Consider the following 23,826-nt stretch of genomic DNA (forward strand, 5'->3'; position numbering starts at 1 on the left):
TGCTTTAAATCAGCTGTGTTGGACCAAGGACACATCTAAAACCTGCAGGACACCGGCCCTCGAGGCCTGGGGTTCCCTACCCCTGCTGTAGTGGGAGGAAAAACACTCTACAAGACAACTTGATTTCACTTTGATTTGTGAGTCTAAAAAACAGTTTTGCTGATCAAATTTAGTGATTTGTTGTAAATATCTTGAGATTAACCCAGACCACAAAAATACTTTGTTTAAAAGTAAAAGTGACTGAGTTAGCATTAAGTACAGTTGCAGACCATGTAATTTTGTACCTGGCATTGTTTCTTACATTCAGGGTTCATACACCTTTTTCGGGGTCAAATTCAAGCACTTTTTAAGGACTTCCAGCGTTCCCAGCGTTCCCAGCGTTCCCAGCCCCCCCCCCCACCAAAAAAAAGAATGCATGTTTCAATTCGCATCACCTCAGTAAGACCATATGAAAAGATAGTTATTTGTGGTGAATGAAATACAGTTACACTTTCAAGCACTTTTAAGCACCACATCTTGAATTCAAGCACTTTTCAAAACCTTGAAAAGACAACATTAAAATTCAAGCATTTTCAAGGATTTCAAACACCCGTACACCCTGTACATTACTGTTTGCATCACAGAATCAAAGACACAGAGACATCATTAGCAGCTACAGAAAATCCATGTTGCTTACAGGAAGAAAAAGAGAGAAGTATGAGAGGGGAAAGACGATCAGTCTGTGTGACAGAGAGAACAGATACCTCGAAGGCTCGGTCCAGCTGGTTCATCTCTCTGAGCTGGTTCCCTTTGGAAAAATACAGCTCTGCTCTCACTGTCAGGTCACTGGGATTCTGCTGCAGGGCCTTGTCCAAAGCCTCCAGAGCCTGGAACACACACACGCACGAACACACGCACGCACACACACACACACACGCACACACACACGCACGCACGCACACACTGCAGGTGAACAGACCTGTCGAACTCTACATGCTAGTCTGACTGTCTGTGTAGGCTCTCAGTCTAAGGAGCTTGGAAAGAAAAACATCTGGACGTTTGATGCAAGATGTTAGTGGGGAGTAAAGTGCTCGGAAGGGGATCTCAAAACTGCATTGTAGGAGGCACTTGGTGTTGTAAGCCACCCCCTCTGTTGAAACATAGTCAATCACACTCCTTTTTTAAACCATGTGAACATTGGCATCCTTGAAAGAGTGACCTTCATCCTTTAAATGCAGACGTAGAGGTCTGAGCACTCCTCGCTGCATTACACAGCATACTCTGCTTCTGTTTGGGCTTTATGTGTGTTCCCTTTCTTTCCCTTCTGGCTTAGAGGGAACATTTTCTTCCCGGTGTTGTAGGGTCCTGATTACTCCAAGTTTGTGTTCCAGAGGATGGTGGGAGTCAAAGAGGAGATACTGGTCTGTGTGTGTTGGCTTCAGGTAAACTTCAATGTTGAGTTTTCCACGAACAGTGAAGGCATCAAAGTTTTTAAGAAGGTGCTATTACTATTGTGCTTGTAAATGAATAACTTCACCTGCAGTTTCTCAGTTCTTCTTTCTTGCTTGGTAAGAGAAATCTAGTCTTATCTAAGCTTGAACAAGTGCATCAGTATCAGGTTCAATGTCTGAGGTGAAAACGTTAAGTATAATCACAGCAGCAAATGCAGGATCCGACTCCCCTTCTGCCCGTTCTCCATCTGAGAACTTCTCCCTCTCAGATCTGGACAACCATCAGTTGGAACAGCTGCCAGTTTGTCCCATTTCAGTCCAAGTCTATTCAGGCCTATCCGGTCACTTCCTTTAACTAATTACTTCCTGTCACAGTGCCTTTCATTGATTGCATTGCTGCTAGCTCTCCTGTAATCACAAACTTTGATCCTGCTTACAAAAACTAATCAGCGGGCTGTGACATCACAGCTCTAGTCCAGAGCCAGGGAGAAAATGTCAAAATTACTTGTTTATTAACTGAAGCTCCAGATCCGTCCGTCCATTCAGGGCCAGACGGTGAATTTGAAGACATTCTCAAATGCTTCTTTTTTGTTTTTGCTTTGTTTTTTTAAATCAGTGTATATTAACATGGCAGAGTCTACGACTCTTTGATAAACTCTCTATGAGAGAAACTGTGACTGTTATGGTAAATGGTAAATGGCGCTTTTCTAGTCCCTAAGGACTAAAAGCGCTTTACACTACAGTCACACACACATTCACACAGTGGTGATGAAGCTACATTGTAGCCACAGCCACCCTGGGGCGCACTGACAGAGGCGTCAGTGGATACAAGTGTCATCAGGACACTTGTATCCACTGACAGAGGCGTCAGTGGATACAAGTGTCATCAGGACACTTGTATCCACTGACACTGACAGAGGCGTCAGTGTCAGTGGATACAAGTGTCCTGATGACACTTGTATGAATATTTTTGAGAGTGATTGCAGTTTGTACTAAAAAGTGCTTTGAGTGCTCAGTTGGAGTAGAAAGGCGCCATATAACTACCAGTCCATCTCTGCTGTCAAACTGGGTCGTATACTAACGAAACACTGACGGCCGTACACGCTGCTGGTGCTAACACAACAGATTCAGAAAGATCATTGGCAGTTGCTCTTATGTAGAGCAGATACCTACCTCTGTGTAGTTGCCACGCTTGCTGTAGATGGCAGACAGGAGGCGGTAACACTCTATGCAGTTGCCTTTTCTGGATATGACATCGAGCATCATCTTCTCTGCGTCTTTGGTGCGACCAGCCATTGCTAAAACCTGAGCCTGAAACATTCATGGAGAGTTTTTGTGTGAAACAAGTTATGGTTAGCACGTGGTCTCCTTTCCAACTAACACACAAGAAACTAAATGCTATTCTTAGTCTAAGTATGTATGTCTACTCACGAGAGCCAGCCAGATGTCGGTGCTCTCCGGCTGCAGGGCCACAGCTTCTCTGTACACCTGCAAAGCCTCCTCGTAGCGACCTGTGTTGTAGTATAATGCTCCAAGTGGTGTCAGAATGTCCACCTTCCTCGTCACCTGCAGTGCCCTTCATACAAAGGTCAAAGGTCATGGTTTTCAATGGCGGGGATTAGAGACTTTCAATGGTAGACAGACTGGCATCTGAACACAACTGTATTAAACCTCATTTACCCACTCACACATAATTCAAGAAAGCACTTTATTCTATGCATTTCAACCTTTTTTATTATGATATCAGGGTTTCTGTGCAGGGGACTCGGACCTGTACATGACCCACTATATATACAAACTTGTTGTAAACCCTGCAGTACTTCATCTGAATGTCACAACTTTAAAGGGTCCCAGAAAGACGCCAGCTTTTTAAACCCCATAAGAAGATATTAGGACCAGTGGGAACCTCCAGTGTTTAATTCCAGTTATAGGTCTATGCCTCGTCAAGGACTCAAAGAAATCCTTGCATGAAGCAAAATTCAATTCAATTTCAATTTTATTCATACAATGACAAAACACAACAACAGCAGGTGCCTCAAAGTGATAACAACTGAGCAATCGTGCTTAAAGTGTTTCAGTAATTTGATTGCCAAGATCAATGTAATTTCTGGGTTCAGACTAGGACTGGGCGATATATCAAGTGTTTAAATATATCGATACGAGATGTGAGATGTGACAATATCGTTTATATCGATATAGTCTATGTTACGTTATAATTATACTTGTGGAGCTGCAAGTTTGCCTCTCTTTCGTCCACGTTTGTCTCTACGCTGCGTTACTCTGCCTCGCCTCTCCTTCACTGAACACAACTCCGCCTCCTCCATCGCTTCACCTGCAGCAACGACAGGACGGCAGCTATCACAGAGGAGCTGGTCGGTAAAAAGAAAACATTTGGAGATTACTGTCTTAGTGCTGCAGCGTTACTCTCGTTAGAATGACGTTAACGGCATAACTGCATTAACGCGGCAAATCTCCGTTATCGAGTTACCGCGGATCGCCTCATGCGTGGGGCTGGACGGCGTCAACACGTTAACGAGCAAACTTCGTTAACGCGTTGATGCTGTGGGCGTCGTGTACCTGGAGTTGAGACTTTTAACCGATGCATGAAACGATACATTTTTAGACATAAGTTGTAACGGCGCCGTTTTCTTTGTGAGTGTTTATTACACGGCGTGCTGCGGGGAAAAGCCTGTACTAACGTTGGAGTCTAAAGTTTATTTTTAGCACCTGACGTCTTTTTGGCTTCTCATCCGTAAATACCCTGCATCTTTCACGGGATTTAGTTTATTTTGAAAAGTCTCAACAGGATCTTCAGCTTTATTGTGAAAGGTTAATATGCAAAACAAACAAGCATGCCATTGTTTTACTGTTGTTGTTGCTAATGGCAACGCATAAAAACAGGCGCTTGTCCGTCCGTAGTGTGGTTATATTACATATAAGAGAACTTTAACAAATTAATATAACCACTACAGTGACCATCAGAACGATGAAAAATGTTGCCGTAAACAGTTTATTTTACACCACGAAACAAACGACAGCGTAAAATGAAACGATGTTTTTATATCGTCATCAGATATATATCGTTACATCGAACAGCCCTGTGCTCAGCGTCTGTTAGTTTACATTTTGACTGCACGATTGTGAGCTTTTTGTTATGCACAAAAACAACATTGTTTTATTTTATTTATGGAGCATTATTATTTAATAAATGCTGATAATTTATTTCTGAGTAATTTTTTCTTGTACTGTAGGTTAATAAAAGTGCCCGTGTGAGATCTGGGACACAGCTTTGGTGAAGAACTCTCTTTTTGTTCTTATTTTATTGCTTTAAAAATATCGAGATATATATCGTAGATCACCATCCAGCTAAAGAATATCGAGATATGAACTTTGGGCCATATTGCCCAGTCCTGGTTCAGACACAAGAACAACCCGCAGACAGAGGAGTCTCTCTCTGCTGTCTGGTATTCCAGCACGCAGTGTAACTAAACTGATTTCTTTTGACACATATCTTTTCCCAGAACAAGTGTATGAACAGAGAGATGCATAAAAAGGCTCAGCAGGAGAAGTGCACTCACACATAGATTTTAACTATGTTGTCGTTTCTTCCTTTGAAAGAGAATAAAGGCATTAAACCCGCCGCTCCAAGTGTCCCACTTTCGAAGAAATTTCTTCCTGCTTCGTCATTCGAGCTGGATTTTATCACCTGTCCATTTTCCACAGACACTGACTGACGCCGTGCACAAGAAAAAAACGTCTAACCTGTTACTCAAAGTGCTGTTTGGGAGGGGGAGGCCAGCAGCAGGAACATGACTGGGAGGGTGATGTAAATCCATAGTTTATGCAATTGTTTTCACCTCATCTGATTAGGTAGAGGACCAATAGGGCGTCCAGGACCCTCTTAGGGACACACCCAGAGGGCTTAAAATCCAGAACTGTTCACCAGTTGCTCTCAGAGCTGAAGAAGCTCTTTGGATAAAATGAAACTTAAAGTAGTCCAGACGCTTTTCTTTCTAAGCTCCTGGATGACTGAGAACCTTCACAGACATATTCTCTACAGAAATTTCACTGGTCTGTCCCAGTTAAGCTGAAAGTGGGCTGTATGTGTTTGAGTTTGATGCCCCAGTCTGCACAATGAGCCAAGATGCCATCCAGGAAACATCTAGAACACCCAAAAGTTTGTGCTTCTTTCTATTTGGTGATTTCAGCGTCCCTGGTAACGTTTCTGGTTTGAGTTTCTATGTGAGAGTTTTTCTCAGCAAATAAAACGGCTGCTTTGAGTTTACCTTTAATGTACAAGTCCTGCCTTTGGGCCTGCCACAGCACAAACCTCGACAGATGCTGATCCAAAAACAGCTGCCCTCACAGGTGATATGTTACATAGCAGAGGGGGACTGGATATCGGCATGAAACAACACTCAACAACTTCAGGAACAGCATTTTGGAAAAAGAAAGGTGCTTCGATGACTCTTCATCATTCATTTGTATGACCTGGAATTTACAGATACAGAGCAATATTGGTGGAGGCAGCTACAGGTGTAGCCACAGCTGCCCTGGGGCAGACTGACAGAGGCGAGGCTGCCATATCGCGCCATTGACCCCTCTGGCCATCACCAGTAGGCGGTAGGTGAAGTGTTGCCCAAGGACACAACGACCAGGACAGAGAGAGCAGGGGATTGGTTACAAGTATTCCTGCACGATGTGTAAGTAATCTGATTTCTTTTGACCCAGAACAAGATTAGAGAAATGTATAAATGTCACGGTCCTGGGTCGGTGACACAGTGTTTTGAATTTCGTACTAGTATTGATCTTCGATTTTCATCGTGGCATATGACTGCTAGTGTTTTGGTTTTTTTGTATTTCTAGATGATCTCTAGTTCTTAGGTTTTGGCTCCTGAGCCCCTCACGTTTAGTGCAGCTTTAGTTCTGTCATGTTTCTTGTTCCCAGTCAGTCGTGCTTCATGTTGCAGTTTGTTACTCCTCCCTGTGTCCGTGTTCCCTTTGTTCAGGGTCTAGTCCTGACTGGATTTTTGCTTCTATCATCCTTTTTGCTACAGTGCAATAAAGATGCCTCATTTAGTTTATCATTCTGTCTCCGGGTCCTGCGTTTGGGTCCTACATCGTGCCACAGCACACCATGACGATAAAAAGGCTCGACAGGATCGCCCTGACGAGCACTGGCAAAGACTTTTGTGTTAAACTCGCCACTCTGAGTGTCTAACCATATGAGAGAGCTTTTCTGACAGGAGCTGAACAACAGAGTTTTGAAACTCTAAGAAATGTTCTTGTGTATCTGTGCATTCCTGTCGTGCGCTGAGGATTCTATTATTTTTTGATCCCTGTCAATTCTGTTCTGAACATATATGTGAAACTCATTTTTAGCCACACGGCAGCACTGATAGGTACTTTTCCTGACAGATACTTTTGCTCACCTTTTGTACCAAGACTCAGCTTCTTGATTCTCATTGGACGATCGGAGCAGACGGCCCAGGTTTACCATGGCTACGTAATGTGCCGGTTTGAGTCGCACAGCTTGCTGGTAGTGAGCAGCTGCCCGCTGTCCTTCTCCTGGGCAAACGAAAGTGTGAGAATGAATGAAAAGAGGGAGGAAAGAAGTGTTATTGAAGTGAATTAAAGAGCACGCTGGTGTGTCACTTCCTATCAGTGAAGAACATTGGCGTTATATTAATTTGCAACCCCATCAGCAGACGCAAACTACCGTATACAATTTCAGTTGCTGCAATGACATTTCTGCAAAATAGACTTTGATGTAGGGTGTCTTTGAATTTAACCCTCTGTAGGTTTTTATTTTTTTATTTCCATCGAACAATCTCCAAAAGTTGATTCTGTTCATCTGGTCGTAGCGTTTTCAGTGGTACAGCACATTTGATCATGACTGAAACTAGCACCTCCAAGCTCATTGTTCCTTCAGTGGGCTGGTTTCAGTCATTGTGCTGCTTTCAGTCATTGTGCTGTGCTGTTTATAAGACTGGGGAAAACCTCAGTCAGCTGAGACTGAAGAAGCCACTTGGATGAGTGATGAAACATTTCTGAAAATGTCCAGATGAACAGAATCAACCTTTGAGATTTACTTACCTGATTGAGAAACAAACAATGTTTTTTGAGCAGTCTATAAGCATGTACTTTGTGAAAAAGGGCAAAACAGTCAAAATATTGACCAGTACAAGTCTGTCCATGTTTTTCTTTCTCAGTCTCTTTTATTTCCATTATGTTCTCTTTCTGTTGATACATATGCAAACTATGCAGTATAATATATGGTAATGCTCAGCCGTTATGTTACCACGTTGTCCCTAGCATTTAACAGACTCGGGTCTGTTTTTTAGCACAAACTTTCATTTCGGAGGGATAATCTCATACAATTCTTCCACTGAGTGGACCCAGAGTGTCCAGGGGCTCGGTCCAAGCTTTTGGGTCCACACCTCAAACACCCCCGGGTGCTCCGCCGTGACATAGAGGTGCTTTTTATATGTGTTTTTCGTTTTTCTTCCACCAGTTTAATATTTGATTACCAAAGGGCCAAAGACTTACATTCATTTTTTGAAATTGTTGCTAAATGTGAATTTCTGTGGGGTGTTAATCAGAAGCCCACTCAAATTTTGATACAGTACAGATTATTATATTAAGGCTCAGCTCTCTGGCTGCGGGTTCATTAAAGCAAAATGAAGTCCTTTAAAACAGGCTTATATCTGGTCAGTGTTTGAATCTTTTAGTTAAAGTAAGCCTGCGTTTGGAAAACTGGAAGGTTCGACTCACCCGTATCCACCAGAAACACGCCGTAGTTGTTATGCAGGTCGGAGCTGTCGGGACAGTTCTCTATACCTTTTAAATAAACTTCATTGGCTTCAGAAAAGCGTTTCTGTGGGAGAACAAAGAACAATCAGAAAGGACTAAAAAGAGTCACAACAGCCTTTCAGGCACAGTAACAGCATGTGATACATTACATGTGGTTTGAGTTACCTGTTCAGCGTAGAGCGATGCCAAACTGGAGTAAGCGTCAGCAAAATGTGGACCAAAGCGAATCGAGTCCTTGAGCAGAGCCTCAGCTTCTTTCTCCTTCCCCTGAGATCTGTAGACATCACTCAGCATTAGCATCATCATCATTATCATAATAACAGCAATACTCTGTTATCGTCATTATATAGTGTTTTTCAACTCTGAGTGCTCAAAGTATTTTGTCTCTACAAGGAGGAGAGCTCAGTAGGTAGAGTGTTTGCCCCATGAACCCACAGGGGTGCACCGAATACTGCCCCCCCGGCGCTGTGTTGGCGGCTTCTTGAGGAGGGCCTTAACTTCAGGATTTATCCATGGCTGGAGGTCATCCTCCAAAGGGCTGCAGAGGTTGTCCCACACAGTAGAACGGAAACAGTCCCTCAGGGCCTCTTCAGTCTCTCTTCAGTCTCTGCCGACCATTTCCTAACTGTGCGTTTCACAACTGGTTCTCTGTGTAGAGGTTTATACACAGGCTGGAGATGAACCAGGCTGTGATCTGAGCCCCCCAGGGGAGGAAGAGGTGATGAGCTGTATGCCTCCTTAGTGTTGGCATATAATAAGTCTAATGTTTTATTGCCTCTGGTGTGGCAGGTGACATACTGGGTGAAGGTGGGGAGAGTGGAGGACAGGGAGATGTGATTAAAGTCCCCAGAGATCAGGCAAAGGGCCTGAGGACCTCACAGGCTGCTGCAGCACTAGCAGAGGGACATACACAGCTGTCACAATGACACGTGTAACCCTTCATGGTTTACACACAGATAGTACGGGCTCATGCTAACCGCTAGCAGCTCAATGTCCTTACAGCATAGCGTCTCTTTGATAAATGCCCAGAGTTACACCATCTATCGTTCACAAACACAGCCAGACCCTCCTCTCTTCTTACCACTCTCCGCTGTTCTGTCGGCCCGGATCAGATGAAAACCATCCATGTTTACGTGAGTCCGGAGTTAGCGCAGTTAGCCACGACTCTGTGAAGCTGGAGTTAAAAACAACCACTGATGTAGACTGCCTGATGTGAAAAGGAAGATCGTTCCAAAGCTTCGGGCCACCATAGAGAAAGCTCGGTCTCCTCTAAGTTTCAGCCATGATTTAGGGACTGACAGCAACACCTGCTCATCTGACCAGGGGGGGCACAGGGCAAATATACCCTGCCAGACCAACTAAGGATTTAAAACCACTAAGAGGATTTTAAATTAGATTCTAAATTCAGTTCAAAGACAGTGTAAAGAGGCCAGAGTAATGTGCTCTTTTCTTTTACCAGTTGTGTCGCAGCATTCTGCACCAGCTGCAGGCGTGACAGCCCGAGGCAACTCAAAAGGGAGTTGCAGTAATCCAAGCGTGAGATTATAAAAGCATGGATGACAGTTTCCAAATCATGGCTAGAAGAAAAAGGCTTGACCTTTGACAAACGGTGATAGAATGAAGATTTCACCACCCCATTTACATCAAAACTGTGCAGGGGCAATTTTTACCCCAAGATTAGTAATCGAGCTCTTCAGGTGAGGAGTCAGAGCAGCAAAGTCAACACCAGAGGAACGACTGGGACCAAATAATATTGCTTCCATTTTACGTTTTTTAAAATGTCAAAAAATGAGACGATCAAGCAGGAGTCCAATTGAGGAGCTGAAGTGACTGAAAGGTAGATAAAGCTGGCAATCGTCAGCACATAGATGAAATGAAATTTTGTGTTTTTGGAAGATCACACCCAGTGGCAGGAGATGAAAACAGCAATGGCCCAAGAATAGATCCCTGCGGTACACCCCATAGCAGAGGGGCCACAGAGGATGAAGCCGACTTAACAGAAAAGCTCCTGTTAGAGAGATATGATCTTATTCACCAAAGCGCCAAGATGGAAAATCCTACACAAAGCTGTAGTCGAGACGTCAGCAGGTCATGATGTGTTGAATGCAGCAGTCATATCCAATAAAACAAGCACTACATGCTTACGGCAGCCCATCACTAACAGAATCTCATTCAGGTCTTTTATCCTGGAGCAACCAACTCTTCATGCAGTGGATCCAAAATCTACTCAAAGCATTTCACTTGTTCCACATTTTGTCATGTTGCAGCCTTATTCTGAAATTAAATTCTTGTAAATTTATTAAGAATAAAAAACTAAAATTACCACATACTGAGTTCAGTTTTAAAACTAAACTCAACTTTTCAGAGCTGAGGGGGAAACAGCAGCTTTAAGCAGGAATTGAATGTTGCTGATGGAACAATAAGGCATAATAAATAAATTCAAAAAAGTTCCCAAAGGTTCAAACCAAAATTAGAAAGCAGTGATGATGGTGGTCACGTTTCAGCCTTGTTGTTTGTGCATCTCTTACTTAAAGAGGTTTCCCAGGTTAAACAGAGCTCGGTTGTGCTGAGGGTTGGTTTCCAGTGCTTTCCTGTAGTACATCTCTGCCTCCTCTGGGCTGCGAGTCAAAGTGCCAAGATTATTCATGGCGCTGGCATGACGGGGGTATAACCTGAGAGCAGAGGAGGATGCTGTGATCAAGAACATTTTGTATAATCAGCATTGGAGAATGCTGGACAGCACACTCCGATTAACTGATAATAGTCTTATGTGTCAACAACATTTGCCCTACCTGAAACTTTATGACACGCTCTGAAGCCATGTTTCATCCCCTCATGAAGCTTTTTATGAGGAGGCATATTTTTAACACGTCTATGGTTAAACACGTATATATATCTCTGACTGCCGTCTACATACTCGTTCAAGTAAAGGACGCAACTTTCATACAAATGAAGTTATTGATTTGTCAATGTTACTCCTAAGGCGCACCGGATTATAAGGCACACTGTCAGTTTTTGAGAAAATTAAAGGATTTTAAGTGCACCGTATAGTGCGGAAAATACGTATAATTAATATACTTAATAATAAGTAAGTAAAATTGAACTGAATTTAATAAGAGTTGCATTATTGGGAGCCCCAGCAGCCTAAGCCTAAAGCAGCATGTAGTTAGGACCAGGCCTAACTACATGCTTTGTCAAAAGTTTTAAGTTTAATGGTAAAAATAGAGACGTGTCTGGCTCCCAAACCATGGACTGGGAGCTGGATCCATAGGAGAGGGACCTGACAGCTGAAGGCTCCACCTCCCATTCTACTTTAAATACCCTAAAACCCACAAGTAAACAACCCAGCTAAGAGCAACGCGGTCTGTTGGGGTGTCCCAGTACGATGAGGTCTTTAAGATAAGATGGGCCCGATTATTCAGAATCAGAATCCTTTATTGATCCCTGAGTGCTCCATTATCAACAAACATTAACAAAGACAGACAATACACTAAGAATAGCACCATATATACAGGCATATATATACAAAAAAGTCACTATTAATAAATAGCTGAAAAAGAACATGTGCAAAAAAGGTGTAGCTGTTGCAGTAAACAGTGTGTTAGGTGGATGAGTTGTACAGGGAGCCACAGGCAGGAATGATTTCCTGTGTCGTTCAGTGGTGCATTATGGGTAATCTCAGTCTCTGACTGAGCGTGCTCCTGTGACTGACCAACATGTCATGGAGTGGGTGGGAGGTGTTATCCAACATTGTCTTTATCTTGGACAACATCCGCCTCTCCGACACCACCTTGAGGGAGTCCAGCTCCATCCCCACAACATTACTGGCCTCACGGATCAGTTTATTGAGACCTTACAGACCTTATATGTGAGGAGAGGGATTGTAAATCTGGCTACATTTTATTTTTCATTTAAACCAACACAGATCATGTTTTCAAGTAAATTGTGGTAGTTGACAAAGTATTTGCTTCATATCTTTACATGTATACATTTCATAAATATATACATGTAAAGTCATAAATTTATACATAAAATGTTGAGGCTAAATCAGATGTGTTTTGACCATGGACGACACAAAATATGGAGGAAGCTTCTTGGTTTAGAAAGTGAAGCCAGCAGAGTGGAAAGCCGTCCACATTAGTATCACTTTATCCAGCATGGGTTGTGTGTTTTGTACTGTATTATGTATTCCTCTAATGTCCATTGCTCGCTTCCAGAGAAGCAAAAGTATGTTTTGTGCAAAAAAAAATAAAAAATACCTGAGGGCAGTGGTGTAGTGGTGAATGGCCTCCGGGTGCCGACCGGTGTCTTTCAGGAAGTTGGCATAGTTGTAGTGGACTTTGGCATTGTGAGGCAGCGTCTGGATACCAGAACTACAATAAGGAAAAAGAGCATGTGGAAAAAACACTTTTTGAGGAAAGTTCTATGCAAACTGAGCAAATGTGCAAATTTGGTTTGTGTGACAGTACTAGTCTGTGGTAACTGAGCAGTGGCTAAATTCTAGGAGCTCACTGGTCCTATAATTTAATAAACGTCATAAATAAATAACTCAGAGATACTGATGTCTTTGGCATATGCATCGTGACTGGATACAACATTAGAGCAACCTGCCTAGTCCTGCGTATGTAACCTTCATTCCTGGTGCAGGACACCAGGCTGATGTGTCCTTGATCCAACACAGTTGATTCAAACGGAAAAGTGACCTCAACATGGTTGTGTCCCAATCCAGGGTCTGCAGCCTTAAAGGCCACATTTAAGGCTTTAAGGACGATTACGTCACAGCGATGCGACGAAGGCTGTCCCAATTCAAAGGCTGCACGAAATGCGGCCCTCAAATGCGTCCTTCTTTTCCCCGGATTTGAAGGATGGGTCCGTGTATCCTCCATGGCCCAACATATCCCAGACTTCATAGTGCGGCGGTGGGTGTGGATAATTTTGCCGGAAAAAAACGGCGGACGGCTAAAGCGGAGCGGAAGAAGAGTAAACTTTCAAAAGTAAGTACTGAATATGATGTCACTTATTTATGTGTGAATGTTTAATAATGAAGAACATTTAAAACATTATTGTTGGTCACATGTCAGCAGAGTTATGTGACATTAGTGACGTTTGTACTAACTTGGTTTTAAAGCCTTTACTTTAAAATATTCGCCGTTCAATAGTCGACCTTAATCTTACAGAGAATGTGATGATTTTGTGGATAATTAAAGTCAGTCATATATCCACAAACAGCTGAAAGTCAGTGATGCTGCTCGGTTTGCAGTCCTGAATATCACGGCACAAGCAGGATTCACTGCACTGTTAATGTTAGCTCTGTTATATTGCTGCCTCTGTTCGGTGGTGTCGAGCCAAACGGACTTTAACGTGTGTTTGAACGAGCTGACGGTTCACTCGTTAAGCTGAAAGAAAGATGCTTTAATCACAGAGTCACACATGTGTCCACTGTACCATCTGGAACTCTTCTTGTTTCGTAATAACACAAACACTAAATCCTCCTGTTTGTAGCAGTGTATACACCTGAGACTGTCACCTGTGTGTCTGTCCTACACTCTCTCTCTGTTTCTTTCTCTCTGATTGTGGAATAAAAGGATGAACATGTGTTTATAAGTTACACTTGTGTTTGAATCCTGCAGCTTATCACACATTTGATTTCCATGTGTGACGACTGCAAGTGTCCAGAGTGAGGACAGACTGAGGGACCCACTGCTGCACATCATCTGTGAGGCTTTGCACCCCTGATGATCCACCAGGACAAACTCAGCAGTGTGTGAGGAAGAGGAGGAGGAAGAGCCAGCAGCAGCTGACAGATGGAGAGAATAGACAGACTGTTTCCTGTTTGTGAAGGACTGCTAGGAAAGTTTAACATCACTAACTGTCTGTCCTGAATCAGTCTTATTAGGTAATGTTCAAATAATGTTATCATCCAGTGTTTTCAGTGTGGGAGAAAGTACTCAGGGCCTTCAAGTTACACACTATGAAAGGCAGCAACAAGTTTATATGTAAGCACTGAGCCAAATGTAGTAATGCCAACATATTAAACAAACAACATTTGTCTCTTATATATAATACATCTATATACACACTGTCACAGATACTTGTCTTTGAGTGAAGATTTAAGGAAATATAAATAACTGCAACTTGAATCTTTACTGAAGCTCAGTGTTTGACACAGAGTTCAGGCTCACTGCTGTAATGACTAATAATGATTAATATAATAACTATAATATTGGCCATATTATATTTACATTACCACAGTGAGATGACTTCAGTCTCATGAACAACATTAGCTAATTGTTATTTACTAGCTAATCTTAAATGACTGTTCAGTACAGAAATGAAGCCCAACAATCATGTTTTACAGTCCTGTGGTCTCAGCCTCAGATACTCAACTAATCAAAGCTCATGTACAAACAAACAAACAAATGAACGAAAGATGTTCTCCTTCATTTCTGTCAAACAAAGCTGTTTGAAACGTTTCCAGCTGTTAGTGTCATAGTTGCTAGGCAACCTGAGCAGCGCGGGGAAGGTTAGACCGTCCCGTTTCACAAGCCTCGCACTTCCGACCTTAGCAGTCTTTGAGTGCACGACCCTTGTGGACCGTTAAGGCTGCAGACCCTGAATTGAGATACAGCCATGTCTTGAAGTTCTCCAGAGGCCTGGTAATGAACTAATCATGTGATTCAGGTGTGGTGACCCAGGCTGATGCCCCCCCCCCCCACTCTAAAACATAAAGCAGATATTCAGCTTTTCACTCAAAATGTTAACCACAAACTAGTAATGTTAGAACTATCTGAGTAGTTTCACCTTGCAGCAGAGCTGGAGTCTGTTTTCTTAGATTGTCATAGATAGTATGTCATCCGTTATATTTGCACTCTTTTGATGGAGTAGATCTCTCTGCTGATCTAAAACTTCAGTGTGAGCTGATAACTGTGATTAAAGCACACAGGAACTCTTACAGGAACAGGGCCTCCCTGGAGAGCCACACATTGTTCTGATGGACAGTCTTCCATGAGAACAGCAGGACCAGTAGCAGCATGGACACACTGAGAACTGCGGTGCCCCAACGGCCAACCGACGAACACAGACGACCAAGTCCATGAGCCACCAGGATACAGTAACCCATGCTGCGAGAGGACAGTGAAGGAGGAAGAAAGAGAAGAGGAAGGAAGCAGTGGGAGGTTTAGAAAAGTTACGTTGAAACAAGCACACCATTGTTTTTCTTGTGACATTACCAATAAGTCTGATGTGTCACATGGCCCTCTTCCTATTGAAAAAACAAAAGTTGTATCCAAGATGGCCGACTTCTAAATGGCCACCATTGTCACCACCCATCTTGAGGAGTTTGCCCCCTCACATATACTAATGTGCCACAAACAGGACTTTAATATCACCAACCATTCCCATGTTATTACGGTGTATCCATATAAATGGCCCACCCTGTAGATACTAGCTGTATACAGCCACAACCCAATTTCTCTATATAAGGAAAAAAGTTTACCTTGAAGTAAACTGAAGAGAGAAGCCTACACCACTAAGACGAGAAAGGAGAAAGTTTTGACTGAAGAAACTTAAATTATTGTCCAAGGATGAATCCAGTAAAATAAAACGTGATGCTGAGGCTAAAGCAAGCGGGTAGCTGAAAAGTAGTTTTTGGTTTTTTTTTTCCAAATATAAGTTTAAAAAACCATTTGGACTCAAAGTTCTTCTGAAAAAAGTACTAACAGGCCAGAAGAAAAAGAAGAATACAGGTGAAGGACAAAGAGCATGTCATGGCTGGAATTTCCATGAGGCTCCTGAACCTACCTGGGATCCACCCCTGGACAGGGCCACCTCCTCCAGCTCCTGCACACCTGGAGCCAATTGCAGGCAATCAAGCTCCCCTGGATTCTCGTCACCCCCCTCTCAACACTGTTTCCCCTACTGCAATATGACTGTTTCCTGCCCAGCTCCAGTCTGCATCTCAGGCCCCGTTTCCTCACCCTAGTTCTGCATTCCCCTGGCCACTTTTTCCAGGCCGCGCCAAGCTCTTTGTTTTCATTTACAGAGCTGAAGTCTAATAAAATATTGTTGAACCACCTGCTGTCTCGTCTCTGTTCTGGGTTTCTGCGCCTGAGTTCAGTACCGACCACTCGGTCCCGTGACAGAGCACTTGGTTTGTCAGGTAAGATGAGAAATACTAGAATATGTTTACATTAAGGCTAAAGCTTAAATCTGTGATTTATTATTTTTGTTTCCTAACATACAAATTCTAATTGAGCTTTTTGTGGCTTATTTTTGAAAAGCTAAATAATGCTTAAGAGGTAATAATAATCATCATAACAATAATAATATTATTAAGAATAATTATTATTATTATTGAATATCACATTGTGTCAAAGGTAATTTATTAGACCAAGGCAAACCATCTCCACAAAAAGATATCATTGTTTTTTTTAAAGCAAACAAACATCAGATGTAGAGCTGTGCAATTAGTAATCACTAATGACACGCACTCACCTCGGCATGTAGAGGACCCTTTCAGCCACGACAAATCCAACCCTAAAGAACAGGTTACTGGCAGGAATGAAGGGAAACACCAGAAACAACAATCCCACCAACACCTCCCTGCTGTCTCGCCTCTGTGGAAAGAGAGAGAGGTGAGCACAGTCACAGCAAACAAATCAAACCAAAAAGTTCCAAGTGAAGAAGCTTCAAACACCATGTGTGAAAGGTTTATTCATTTGGCAGAAAAACTATGTACATTACTCAATAACCCATCAAATACACTTGAGAACAGACTATTTATTTATCAACACTGAAGACAGGCACAGACAAAGGATGAAAGAAAGGAAGAGCAGATCATAATCCACTGCATCCATCTGAGGAGGTGGAAGAGAAGAACATATCTGTAAGGCTGAGTTACTACGAAATGGGACCAAAAGTCAACAAACGTCGACCAAGACAAACACAATACACACAATTTAAAACTCGTGAAACATATCACCTCCTGAAGATTAGCTCCATTGTCAGCATGTCAGTTATTCACAAATTTAAACTGGAGGAAAAAAGATTTCCTCAGGACTTGATGAGAAACATCACTGTTTACTTCAGTGTCAGTATAAATCCACTGATACCTATCCGTACATCTATACAAGCTAAGTAACAGTTAAACTGACAAACCTTTAATTGTGCAAATATATTCTTAGAGTTTACTGCAGTTAACATTAACAACCCGCTAGCTGCAAATGATCACATGCAGTTCTGAAAGCAGTCAAACAACATTTGAACTTGAATTCATGTTGTTTGTACCAGACTTGTTCTCCAGACAGTGAAGTGGGACTGTCTCTGTCACTTAAATTCCTCTGAATTAAATACAAAATGTTTGAGAACAACTTATATGAAAAAAAACGGCAGAACAGGGGCGCCCGAACAGTAAACTTTCAAAGTAAGTACTGAATATTATGTCACTTATTTATGTGCAAATGTTTAATAATGAAGAACATTAAAACATTCCCGTCGGCAAAGTTATGTGACATTAGTGACGTTTGTACTAACTTGGTTTTAAACCCTTTACTTTAAAATATACACCGTTCAATACTCGACCCTAATCTTACAGAAAATGTGATGATTTTATGGATATTTAAAGTCAGCACTGAGACAAATTTAGTAATGCCAACATATTAAAAGAACAATATTTGTCTCTTGTATATAACACAGTTATATATACAGTGTCACAGAAACCTGTCTTTGAGTGAAGATTTAAAGTGACAGGAAATATAAAAAAATGCAGCTTAAATCTTTACTGCAGCTCAGTATTTGACACAGAGTCATTGACTGCTGTAATAACTAATATTGATTAATATAATAACTTTAGTGAACCTAAGTGAAGTGAACCTAAACACAAAGATAAAGAGACAACAGACTCTTTCAAAATAAAACAGGAAACACTAAGAACAAACAAAAATCAAAGAATAAAACTAAAATACACAAATCACTGAGTGTTAGTGTCAAATTTTAGCACAGAAACAGCTTTAGTGAAGGTTACAAATGATCTTCTTATGGCCTCTGACAGTGGACTCATCTCTGTGCTTGTCCTGCTAGACCTCAGTGCAGCGTTCGATACTGTTGACCATAATATCCTATTAGAGCGATTAGAACATGCTGTAGGTATTACAGGTATTGCACTGCAGTGGTTTGTATCATATCTATCTAATAGACTCCAGTTTGTGCATGTAAATGGAGAGTCCTCTTCACACACTGAGGTTAATTATGGAGTTCCACAGGGTTCAGTGCTAGGACCAATTCTGTTTACATTATACATGCTTCCCTTAGGCAGCATCATTAGAAGACATAGCATACATTTACACTGCTATGCAGATGACACCCAGCTCTATCTGTCCATGAAGACAGATAACACACACCAATTACCGTAAATCCCGGACTACAGAGCGCACCTAATTAAAAGCCGCATGCTGTAATTTTAGAAAGAAAATTAATTTTGTACACAGAAATGTAACACGTGAGGATTTTTACTGTTTAATTTAATCCGTGAGGTAACATAAACATAGTAACATACAAAAATACATACTGCAAATGCTTTTTTTCCTCGAACAGCGCCTGTAACACGGCTACCTGTAAGTATACGTACGTATCGGTAACACACAAGTTACGCTGCTTATGGTTGAAAAAAATATGCATTAGCTGCACGTCAGTATAAGCCGCAGTGTTCACAGTGTGGGAAAAAAGTAGCGGCTTATGACCCGAAAACTACAGTAGTTAAAGTGCAGGAACGCCTTAAAGACATAAAGGCCTCCAATTTTCTGCTCTTAAATACAGATAGAACTGAGGTTATTGTACTCATCCCTAAAAAACCTTTATGCCCTTTAAATGACACATTTGAGGGCAGACAAGATTCACGAGGCAGCAGAGATCATGGGAAATGTGATCTGAAGCTTTTTTGAACTACATTTCTGTTCTTACCTGCAGTGAAAAGATGCAGTGCAGGCATAAAGCAATCATCACTACAGCCAGCAGCATAGTGGCCACATTGCACACATCACCCAGCGATTCCACCAGCGTAATGCTGCCGACCTGCCAGTCATAACACAGCACAATGGGGGCCAGCAGCAACCAGGCATTAAAGGACAGCAAATATGAGTAGGTTAAAAACCTGTGGAGTTAGAGAAAAAAGAAGAAAAGGACAAAGATATAATAGATGCTTGGTTCTCTAAGGTTACAACTAATTTAGAATGATCTAATAAACTGACATTTAAAGCCCAGTCAAAGAAACCTATAGCAGATCATGGTATACTGAATCCTACACGTCTTTAAAAGAGTCATGTTGCTGCTGGTGTTCATGTTTGCTCTGATTTAGTCTTTGTATTCTCCCCTTTTGTTAGTGCAGCACAGTATTAAATCCCAGTTCTTTTGTATTCTTTACGGCCAAGAAAGACACGGGGCTCAGAGTGGTCAAACTCAAACAATGATCTTAAATTTCACATATCCGGGATATGGAGACCTGAACACAAAACACACAACCCCAGGTCTGAAGCACAAACGGAAGCCTAGTTATTTATATACTTGCTCTCTACGTCACACCACACTTTAAGTTTCGATCAAACAGCCTAGTTGGTTTCACTTTCTACTGCAGTTACCACGCTTCTGCAAAACCATGTCGTCTCCTGTCAACACTTTTGGCACAGAGTGTACTCAGAGTTAGGCCTTTCTTATATAAAGCAATATAATCAACATATAAGCATTTAAGATGATAAATTTAAACCTCAACAACAGTTATTATCAAACCTGTGTGACTCTTACATGTATTAATTCTGAAGATTTGTTGTAGCGACCTGCTTCTATTAAAACAGCAAAACAGAGAACTGACAAACAGGACATTGAAGGCTAAAACACCTCTTAATTGAAAGAGGAATTTGGCACCCAGACTTTGCTGTCTGCTTTTGTAAATTACAAAATTCAAGAGGTAATGTGTTCGATATGTCAGTTAATCAATTAATTTGATCCTCAAAGACTGTTAGGAAGTTAAAGTGGTTCGATCTTTTGGCAGAAAGCATCTTTGGATATTTCAAAAATATGGGCACTAATGTGTTACAACCTCAACTTTTTTAGATTTGTCCAAGTAATGCTGACACCACCAGTGGGTAGGAATAAATAATGTAAACTTCATTCTACTCCTTTTTTAAGTATATATATATTGTGGTATACTTGTGGGAACTTTATTTTTATTTTCTATATTGTTTTGAATTTACAATGTATTTTCTTGCTTGTTGTTATTTCTATTTACATATTCAAAATAAAACAATTGGTCAATCAAAATGTGCAGTGATTTGTGCCAGTTCATATACAAAAAAGGTTATGGTGCTTTATATTGATTTATATTGATAAACATATGCAGATACATTAACATTAATTAAACTAGATACAATATAAAAATAAGAATAAATAATAAATAAATGTCAAACTTTACTACAGTATACAGGGTTTAACAGATGAGAATTTCATTCACTGTTAAATGCTGTGCACAGAGCACACGTGCTAATAAGAGAACACGCAGTCTTGCCAAAAAGGAGGTTTTCAAAGGACTTCATGTGGTCCTGTGAAAAACTAAGTACATCCTTATGGAATCCAAAATACATGGGTAACATGAAAGACCAACACAAAGTGGTGAACACGTGAGAAGTGGAACGAAAATCAGACATGATTCCAAACATTTTTGGGAACAACACCTTCTTCACTCACTGTGTGTTAACAGACCTCTCTGCATTGAATCATATCTGTTATTAACCTCTGTCTCTCTTCCACAGCATGTCTTTATCCTGTCGTCCCCCCCAACCAATCACAGCAGATGGCCCCGCCCCTCCCTGAGCCCTCCCTGATCAATTTTAATTATTATTTTATATTTAATTATTGATGACTTATTGATCTGCTTTCCATTTTTAATTTTCTTTATCCCTCCTTTTGATCTCCTTGCAGTGCCAGTATTCCTATATCTAATTTTTTATTTTTATGTCTTCTTAAGCGTTTTATTTTCTATTTATTTCTAATCTCTGTCTTGTGCACTAATGACAAGTCTTATCATTAGTGGCTACTTAAACATCATCATCATCATCATCATCAACTTTATTTATAAAGCACTTTAAAAACAACCACAGCTGACACAAAGTGCTGTACATTTGAACTGTAAAATAAAATTACATGAGATATAAGTAAAAACCAAATAAAATAAGAGTGAAATCATTAATTAAATAACTACTTCAATTAAAAGAGAAACTAAGTCTCGCTGAGGTTAAAAGCCAAGGAATAAAAGTGGGTTTTAAGACGTGATTTAAAAGTGGACAGTGAAGGGGCCTCTCTAACGTGCACGGGCAAATTATTCCATAATTTTGGAGCCACAATAGAGAAGGCCCCGCCCCCTCTGAGCTTCCTCCTGGATCTCGGTACCTCCAGGAGCAGCTGGTCAGCTGACCTGAGAGACCGACAGGGTATGTGGGGATGAAGAAGCTCAGAGAGGTAAGGCGGGGCAAGACTGTGAAAGCAATTAAAAACAAACATAAGAAGTTTAAAATTAACTCTAAAAGACACAGGCAGCCAGTGCAGAGAGGCTAGCACGGGGGTTATATGCTCTCTTTTTTGAGTTCCTGTTAGGAGTCGTGCAGCCGCATTTTGAGCCAGCTGCAGACGTGAGAGCAATGACTGACTGACCCCCACATAAAGTGAGTTACAGTAGTCCAGGCGGGAAGAAATAAAAGCATGGATCACTGTTTCAAGATGCTGCCTCGAAAGAAAAGATTTTACTCTTGCCAGTCGCCTTAAATGATAAAAACTGGACTTCACCACTGCTCTGATTTGGTTGTCCAATTTAAAATCACTGTCCAACTTAAAACCAAGGTCAGTAACAACAGGTTTAAAATAGACTTCCAGGGATCCTAAAACAACAGAGGAGGACTCACAGGGGCCACTGGGTCCAAACACCAACACTTCTGTTTTCTTTTCATTAAAATTTAAAAAGTTTAGAGCCAACCAAGCTTTAATTTCATCTAGACATGTCAAGAGAGGTTTTATGGAGATGCCATCCTTGTGTTTTAGTGGCAAATAAATTTGGCAGTCATCGGCATAACAATGAAATGAGATCCCATGCCTTCTAAGGATAGAACCCAGAGGCAATAGATACAGTGAAAAGAGCAGTGGCCCTAAAATTGAGCCCTGTGGGACGCCGCATGACAGACGAGCAGAAGACGATTCGTAACCGAGAAGGCTGACAGAGAAAGTTCTATCTGACAAATAAGACCTAAACCAATTAAGTGCAGTGCCACCAATACCCACTACATCATGTAATCGAGAAGTTAGAATATTGTGGTCTACGGTGTCAAAGGCAGCAGTTAGGTCAAGCAAGACAAGAACAACATGGTTACCAGAATCACATGCCAGAAGGATGTCATTAAAAACCCTTAATAATGCAGATTCTGTGCTGTGAAGGGTTTTAAAACCTGATTGAAAAACCTCAAAGATGCCATTATCATCTATAAAATCTTTCAGTTGACTAAAAACAATTTTCTCTAAAACCTTGGAGACTAAAGGCAGCTTGGAAATAGGCCTATAGTTCGCTAAAACTGTGTGATCAAGGCCAGGTTTCTTAAGCAGTGGCTGCACTACTGCATGTTTGAAATTTGCAGGAACCATACCAGAAGACAGACTGCTGTTAATAATTTCAAGGACATACTGTCGTATACTAGGAAAAATTTCTTTAAAGAATTGTGGAGGGACAGGATCCCGTGGGGAACCTGTGGGCTTAATATGGCGAACCACATCCTCTAAAGTGGAGAGCGTCACAAGCTCAAACTGAGTGAAAACAGCAGCGCACGGGACAGAGACAGAGGGGTCAGATTCAGGAGCTGTGATAAGAGCCCTGGTGGTGACAACCTTTTCAATAAAAAAGTTCAGAAAATCATTGCAAATCTCAGGAGAGATTTGCAATGATAAACACAATGCACAAAACCCCCCAAACAGGATCAGGGTTAGTTAACGCTCCTATTCTTCATTTTTGTAAGCGGCTTGTCATAAATCAATGATGTAGCATAAATCGGCTGCCTGGACACATCAGGTTGTTTTTCCCCGTGTATCAGACAGTTCAGTAGCTCCAGGCCTCCACTCCCGTCCACCACTGATATAAATCCATATATATGTATTTATGGTTTACCGGACAATATTTCAATGTTAGAAACAAGTTATATGGATATTAGAAGACTTTTTAGGACAAAATGTTCAATACCAGATTCTTCTGTCTCCATCTGAGTGTGATGCTGACCTGGTGAGAAAGTGAGGTGAGAAGGAGGCGGGATTGTCTTGTTCAGAAAAAAGCGGCATGGATCCTCCCATCAGCCAAAGCCTGAAAGACACGATGATCACTACCTGCAGGATAGAGGAGAGAAACATCTCAGCAAGCCACTCCTTTTTAGACCAAAGTCTTTCCAGGGATTGTGAGTCTACAGCAGGCACAAAGGTATTGAACATATCACCAGTTCTCAAAGTAAATATCTTTCTAAAGGTGACATGGACATCAAATGTTGGAAACAGCCTGTCCAGACCGCAC

At 41.4% G+C, this 23,826-nt stretch overlaps 1 protein-coding gene across 1 annotated transcript in view; it reads right to left on the reverse strand.

Annotated features, from left to right (window-relative positions):
- Positions 1-23,826, reverse strand: part of tmtc1 (transmembrane O-mannosyltransferase targeting cadherins 1) — a 56,215-nt gene that overhangs the window by 6,530 nt on the left and 25,859 nt on the right. The window contains exons 6-17 of the mRNA XM_085137213.1: positions 23,542-23,645; positions 19,200-19,389; positions 16,737-16,858; positions 15,197-15,364; positions 12,503-12,616; positions 10,772-10,915; positions 8,409-8,517; positions 8,205-8,307; positions 6,863-6,998; positions 2,862-3,006; positions 2,604-2,741; positions 744-866 (exon numbers count right to left, since the gene is read on the reverse strand). Of these exons, the coding sequence (XP_084993339.1) occupies positions 744-866; positions 2,604-2,741; positions 2,862-3,006; positions 6,863-6,998; positions 8,205-8,307; positions 8,409-8,517; positions 10,772-10,915; positions 12,503-12,616; positions 15,197-15,364; positions 16,737-16,858; positions 19,200-19,389; positions 23,542-23,645 (1,596 nt within the window). The remainder of the gene's footprint in view (positions 1-743; positions 867-2,603; positions 2,742-2,861; positions 3,007-6,862; positions 6,999-8,204; positions 8,308-8,408; positions 8,518-10,771; positions 10,916-12,502; positions 12,617-15,196; positions 15,365-16,736; positions 16,859-19,199; positions 19,390-23,541; positions 23,646-23,826) is intronic.

Source organism: Neolamprologus multifasciatus, chromosome 17 (genome assembly GCF_963576455.1).
Source record: "Neolamprologus multifasciatus chromosome 17, fNeoMul1.2, whole genome shotgun sequence".
NCBI classification, from domain to species: domain Eukaryota; kingdom Metazoa; phylum Chordata; class Actinopteri; order Cichliformes; family Cichlidae; genus Neolamprologus; species Neolamprologus multifasciatus.